General features: G+C 52.3%; 1 protein-coding gene across 1 annotated transcript in view; it reads right to left on the reverse strand.

The window, feature by feature from the left end:
* LOC112070379 (dynein axonemal heavy chain 2-like) overlaps nucleotides 1–3,629 on the reverse strand; it is a gene marked incomplete at its 3' end in the record, with an annotated part of 17,143 nt that extends 13,514 nt beyond the window's left edge. Inside the window, exons 1-2 of the mRNA XM_070438946.1 lie at nucleotides 3,451–3,629; nucleotides 226–295 (exon numbers count right to left, since the gene is read on the reverse strand). Coding sequence (XP_070295047.1) covers nucleotides 226–295; nucleotides 3,451–3,629 — 249 coding nt within the window. The remainder of the gene's footprint in view (nucleotides 1–225; nucleotides 296–3,450) is intronic.
* Nucleotides 3,630–7,321: the final 3,692 nt, after the last annotated feature.

The raw sequence follows: 7,321 nt of genomic DNA on the forward strand, positions 1-7,321 counted from the left end.
AAGAAAGATAAAGAGAGAGGATGTCGTTCAGAGAACTTTCCTCATATAATCGCCGTTACACTAGGCCAATACTGGATCTGGCCATTTCTCTCTATGTAGGTATTCTCAAGATGTACCAGTAAGATGAGTGCGATACACCCAAACCAGAGAGAGCAAGTATCGGAGGAAACAGCAGCGCCCTACTGGCGGACACAGGAAGAGCCACCTAGGTAGACACACACGTACGCGTGATATCACAAAGGTCATGCGGGTAGCGTCATAGGCGGCGTGGCCAGGCAAGAACGGAGGACTTATACTGGAGCAGCAAACATGGCCAGAGTCGTACACAGAAATCCAACTCTGTGTAAGTGACAACTAGGGTGTACCAAAAAGGAGGTGTAGTACTAGGAGAGAGAGAAACATCCAGGTAGTCTGAACGCCTTCAAGCAGCGCAAGGCTCGTAGGGCTCAGGGTCTGCGTCCGAAGGAAGGTAAGAGGTGAATCGACAATGCGCGATATGACAGTATTGAATGATGAGAGAGAGAGAGAGAGAGAAGAGAGAGAGAGGAGAGAGGAGAGAGAAGAGAGAGAGAGAGACTCTCACACCAGTATAATATATAATAATGCTGTATCTGGTAGAAGGGTGAGTTGTCGAATATGAGGTATATATTTTCACATCACGGCATCAACTGGATAGACTAGTACAAGTGAAGTTAAAAGCTATTCGTTATGGCCTTACGCTTGTGTGTGTGTGTTTGTGTGTGTGCTCTATGGTATAGATGTGTGTGCTGAGGATCTGTGATCCGGTCTGTAGCGCCGCTGCTGCGTAGTAGTGTGTGTGATACTAGTTGCTGAGTGTGTGTGTCATATAATTAGTGTGGGTAGGTCTGAGTGTGAGTCGATGTGTGAGGAGGGTCTGTGTGAGAGTGCTAGTGTGTGTCGTGAGCGTATGGCCGGTGCGTCTCGACTAAGTGTCCGACGTGTAATCATCGCATGCGATGGGTGAGAAAATGCTGGGAACGCACACGAGTCTGGAAAGTACGAGCGGAAACACAAAGAGGTTTGCTCACCAGATATTGCAAGACCGCGACACTCAGCACTCATGTGTCCAGGACAGCTACCTAGGCCCACTCACAGGACCCCAACTCACAGCAAGCGGCATAATCACTGCCTGGTCCATCTCATGAAACACATCCCACAATCTCATAACGTTATGGGACATTAAAGACACACTGAGCAGACAACGCGAGACCAAGAGTATAAAGCCACAAGCTACAAGAGTATCTCAATGGTGCACACCATCCGATGCACTGCACGAACGAATCCGCACACGTACGTAATGTCGCCAACGCCTATGGTAACATGTTTGAGACAGAGATACTTCAATTGTACAATGTGACTGCTAGAGTCACGGCCTAATGTAATCTACTAACCATATCTAAATGTACCACGTACACGAGCATCTCGCTCATAAAGGTGAGATCGGCACATGGAAAGAGCACACCAGCTCCATATTGCCATTTTGCGATTTCTCTAGCGCTCTACTGTATATAAGCGAGCATACGATATCGATGATAAAATGCACTTCAAGGGAAAGTAAGTAGCGCGCGCGCGCACACCCCCGCGCCATCAGAGCAAGCAGCACTAACACGAAGGAACGCGATCTCCATGTCGGACTAAAACCCCACAGGTTTTGATGACAAATATATACTCTACACCTTCACAATCTTCATTTAGCCGGATAAGTTTTTCTGAGATCTTATTAGCATATGCGAGACATCTCAACCATACAATTTGGAGGTGGTGTCTAAGCGAGTGTACTGGCGGCTGTTTCCCAGTTGAGACTACAAAACAAAAACTGCACACACACCGAATCCTGTGATGAATGTTTCTTACTAACCGAATAATCTGAGAGGATTGCACAACGTGTGGTAATTTAGCTAGAGCATTCGCCGCGAGTACTATTCGACTATTTGGAACCACTGTCACACATCGTGGTCCCTGACGGTAGAAGCTGTCTGTAGCGATCGCACAACAAGCTGGACGGAGATCCTGAGAACCTACTCTGGAGCGATCAGTATCGCCAGTGGAGACCAAGCAAAAACCGCGCCAAAGTTCTTACACCGTCAATCGCATTTGGAAACTCTGTCCCTAATGTCAACTCAGCACCGATCGACCTGGGCGGGAGATCTTCTGGTGTCCGAGCACAGGCACAGGGATCTGAGACGCACCGAGAGGCGGCGGTGAGCAAGCCCCGCACATATCAAAAGTGAGCATATTTGAGACATATCATTCAAGGAACCATTCGCAGGCATTCGGGACACAGGTCATGAGCAATGAAATACAGGTAGCGAGCAGTCGTCACGCTAGGGACAATGGTTGTTCGACACTGCAGCGATAGAAGCACGTATTTCAGCGAACACCCAACCACCAAACAACACACACTACCTACATCACTCAAGACGCTGGCACGCCACACACACACACACACAGCGACACCAAACAACACTCAAGCGAGCACCCAGCAACACAAACACACACATCACACGCATGTACACCACACATCACACACACCACACCCACGAGGCACACACACACGAGCATCTAAGACAGGCAGCACAACTACTAGCGCGAGTCAGAGAGTGTGGTGACCATTAGAGTCCATCTGACTCGAGAGTGTGGCATACGTTGTCTGTCGTATCTATCGATTCCGTCTCCAGTAATGTTGACCACGTCTATCATGCAGAACGTCATGCGGAGTGAAATGCCTTTTCTGCTAGCTCTAACCCCAAACAATGGCAGTTAGAGTGAAATACAATGTAAATACTAGAATAAACAAGGTCCAGTTTAACACCCAAAAGATAGGAATCAGATACCACCAAAAATACAGTCTGGAGATGCAAACAAGAGGGCACTGTCAACGTTTCCTGACCTAATTTTGATGCTTACATTTTTGATTATGTTTAGTTGGTCAGGGGTGGAGGTTGGGGGGGCATTTGTAATGGTTGTCATTTGCGGTAGAATCTATGGGGTGTTCGTAAAATCAAGTGTGTATGGGATAGTGTCTCTCTTTATGTATTTTGTCTTAGTTAAGTGCAAGGTGGCTGCTCGGTAGATTGTCTGCAATCAGAGACAGCTGCTCATTCCTTTGTCTCTGATTGGGAGCCATTTTAAGGTAGCCATAGGCAGTAGGCTTTTTGTGGGTGTTTGTTACCTGTCTCTGTTTGTTGTTCTCTGCACAGATAGGTGCCTGTCTCGGTTTTCACGGTTTGTTATTTTGTTTATTTGTTAAATTTCAACGGTTATGTTTAATTAACAGCAGTTGAGACACACTGGGCTACGCCTGCATTCTTGGCCTGCTCCTTCATCCCAAGAAGAAAACCGTAATACAAGAAGAACACCGCACCAAAACCCGACCAAGCAGTGCGTAGCAACGTAGAGACAAGCAGCGGCCCAGTACACCAGACTGACTGGACACAGGAGGAAATGGTCGCTGTGGAGATCATGACGGACAAAAGACCCGTGGGGAAGTTGGAGATGAATCGCGCCTCCGGAAAAGGAAAGGAGGCCAGCCGACAGCCCAGGAGCGGTGATTGAGGAGCAGGCACGTAAGAGAGGGCTGGAAGCCCCGAGAGGCTCGACCCAAACATTTCTTGGGGGGGGGGGCTAAAGGGGAGTGTGGCGAAGCCGGGTTTGGATACCCTCAGCCAAACTCCCGGCTTTGGCCTGGAAGTAGAAAGGGGGACGTCGTACTGGTCAGGACACCGTGTTAGCGGTTTAAAGCGCGACGGTTATGCCCCCAGTACGCCGTGCTTAGCCCAGTGGCGGGCTATTCCACCTTGCCGCCACGGAGGCTCAGGTTGGGCATCGACCGTGCCATGAAGCCCGCCCCAACGTAAAATGCTGGCCTCCAGTACGTCGCCTCGGCCGGGCGTAACATGGCACCAGCCCTTAGCGAGCTGGTGGTCCCCGGTTCGCCTGCATAAGCCGCAGTGCGGGCTATCCACCTCGCCCACTGGCAGGGCTACGGGGACCATTCAACCTGGTAAGGTTGGGAGCGCTGGGTGCTCCAAGAGCCAACGGTCCTCCTTCACGGTCAGGTTATATCGGCGACACCTTCCAACCCGCCACGCTTCAGTCCCACCAGATTGCCTACACCACGCACCAGGCTTCAGTGCATCTCCAGAGCCCTGGTTCCTCCTCCACGCACTCTCCCTATGGGTGGCGTGTCTCCAGCCAGTGCCTCCAGTTCCGCACACACGCACCAAGCCTCCTGGCGTCCCAGAAGCCCTGTACGCACTGTTACTTCTCCCCGCACTCGCCCTAAGGTCGTGCCCTCAGCCCCGGTACCTCCAGTTCCGGTAACCACGCACCAGGCGCATAGAGTGCGCCACGAGAGTCCAGTGTGCCCTGTTGTTGTTCCCCGCACTAAGCCTGAAGGTGCGTGTCCTAGCCCCGCGTACCGTCCAGTTCCGGCCACGCAACACAGCCTACAGTGCGTTCACCGGCCCAGAGTCTGCCGTCTGCCCAGCGGCGACCTAGAACTGCCCGGCTGCCCAGCGGCGCCTGTGAACTGCCCGTCTGCCCAGCCGGCGCCTGAACCTGCACCTCATGCCCAGCGGCGCCTGAACTGCACCGTCTGCCCAGCGGCGCCTGAACTGCGCCGTCTGACCAACGCCGCTGAACTGTGCCGTGCTCCAGAGCGGCTGCAAAGCCGCCCCGGGGGTTGTTCCTGGCCCATTGAGCCTGCAAAGCCGCCCGTCTGATGCACCATACAGAGCCGTCCGCAGACAGGAGCCCGCTAAGCCGCCGCGCAGACAGGAGCCGCTAGAATGCCTCGCTGCCAGGCCCTGCAGAAGCGGATGAGCCAGAGCCTTTCCGCCCGAACCGGATCAGCCAGAGCCTTCCGCCAGACGCGGAATCAGCCAGAGCCTTCCGCCAGACCGGTCAGCCAGAGGCCTTCCGCCAGACCGGATCAGCCAAGAGCCTTCGCCAGGCCGGACAGCAGGCCTCCTGACGCAGCCAACGAGCCTCAGCCAGCATGCCGGTCAGCCAGCCGACCCTCAGACCAAGCCACCATGAACCAGCCAGAAGCCGTCAAGCCAGCCATGACCAGCCAGCCGTCCAGCCCAGCCAGGATCCGCCAGCCACCAGGATCCGCCAGCCAGTCCGGGAGGCTGCCGTCGCTCAGCCCGGAGCTGCCGTCCTGCAAGCGTCGTAGCGGCCGTCCCTCAGCCCGGAGCTGCGCGTCCCTTCATCCCGGTGCTGCCCCTTAATCCCGGTGCTGCCCTTATCCCGATGGCTGCCCCTTCAGTTGAGGTGGGTTAGTTGGAGGGTGGTCATTGGTGGGGGGATACTGGAAGCGGAGTGACTTATGGTGGTGTGGGGACAGCGTCCAGAGCCGGAGCCAACCACCTGTGGAACAGATGCCCAACCCAGACCCTCCCCTTAGAACTTTTGGGTGGTGCGTTCGGAGTAGCACCTGTGAGGGGGGGTTTATGGTGCATTCTGACCTATTTTTTATTTATGTGTTGATTTATGTTAGTTGGTCAGGCGTGAGTTGGGGTGGCATTGATGTTGTAATGTGTTTTGGTTACGTCCTAGGGTGGTTTGTATTGTGCTAGGGATAAGTGTGTGTTAGTTGTCTAGTTATGTCTATGGCTGCCTAAGATTGGGTCTCGAATTCAGGAGACAGCTGTCATTCATGTTGTCTCTGATTGGAGCCATAGATTAAGGTAGCCATAGGCATATGCTTTTGTTGGGTGGTTTGTAGCCTGTCTCTGTTTTGTGTTCTGCACAGAGGTCTGTCTCGTTTTCACCGGTTTGTTATGTTTTTATTGTGTTAAGTGTTCAGCGTTTTATTGTTTAACTTAAACAATTGTGGAGCACTGGCTACGCGCATTTTGGTTCCTCTCTCTTCATCCCAAGAAGATAAACCGTTACAGCACAATAAAGTAAGTAAGCGTACTATATACCGGGTCAGTTCGTAGACCATATTTACTGGGATACTGGATCGATAGAGGTAGAGTTGTATAGGGGTAAGGTGACTAGGCATCAGGATATATGATAAACAGAGTAGCAGCAGCGTATAGTGATGATTGTGTGTGTGTGTGTGTTGTGGTGTGTGGTGTGTGAAGAGGGGGGGCCGAGGTGACCAGAGCTTTCAGAAACAAAAATAACGGGGACAAAGTAAGAAGCTGTGGTCTCCGCCCCCCCCCGCCTAGCGTGCCTGGTAACCATGGCAGCAGCCTCGTGCGGCACTGCAGCCGTTGCCATGCCAACGGCGGCAGCAGCCTTCTGCCGGGGATCAGACGCGGTGGGCGACACCTGACGCATACACACACAGACACACACACACCTGCAAACCCACAAAAGCAGGAATACACACATAAAGGCACGACTGACACACGCACGCACGCTCCCACACACACACACACACACACACACACAACACACACAGAGATCATGACTTCAGCAGGTGTGCAGAGAGCTAACTTTTCTTTAATTTCATCAGACGTGGTGTGTTCTGAGCACACTGTGTATTAGACACACACACAGCGACACACAAGCGTGCCCATACCACTGTTGTCCACGTATTAATAACCAGTCCTCCAATGTCAATTTGAGCTCTCAAGGACTGTGGTGCAGAGAGAGACAGGGCCATGCAGAGAGGAGAGGAGAGGAGAGAGAGGGCCTTAATGTATTCACACTGAGTCCCGACACCACAGGAACTACAGGTTCAACTACCTACAATACCAGACTGGGTGGCTTGGGGGTTGTCAGCATAGAGAATAGCCTACCTGTTGTTTCACCACATTAGGTGGGAGAGATAGGATAGGATTCAAATAGTGTTCTAGATGAGAGAGAGCGAGAGAGAGAGAGAGAGAGAGAGAGAATGAAAAAGAGAGAGAGAGTGAGAGTGAGTGAGAGAGATAGAGAGAAAGAAAAAAGAGAGAGTGAGAGCGAGAGAGAGCGAGAGAGAATGAAAAAAGAGAGAGTGAGAGCGAGAGAGAGAGAGATGGGTTCTTGAGGGAAGGGCAATGAAAGGAGGAGGCTAGGTTATCCGCACGCTCCATCAGCTAGGGACACACACACACCGCTCAGAGTGCACACACACACGCATGGCGCATAGGGCATACACTGCTCAGAGCACACACACAATGCCTAAATGCACACACACACAATCACTCAAAGCACAGGTACACACTGTTAGTGACTAATCACACACTCTCCATAATGTACACTGAGATTAGGAACACCTAATTTGTCGCCCCCCCCCCGCTCAATTGGACAGGGCATGGACTCTACAAGGTGTCGAAAGGGATGTTGGCCCATGCTACCA

The sequence above is a fragment of the Salvelinus sp. IW2-2015 genome, unplaced genomic scaffold, assembly GCF_002910315.2.
Source record: "Salvelinus sp. IW2-2015 unplaced genomic scaffold, ASM291031v2 Un_scaffold1307, whole genome shotgun sequence".
Classification (NCBI taxonomy): domain Eukaryota; kingdom Metazoa; phylum Chordata; class Actinopteri; order Salmoniformes; family Salmonidae; genus Salvelinus; species Salvelinus sp. IW2-2015.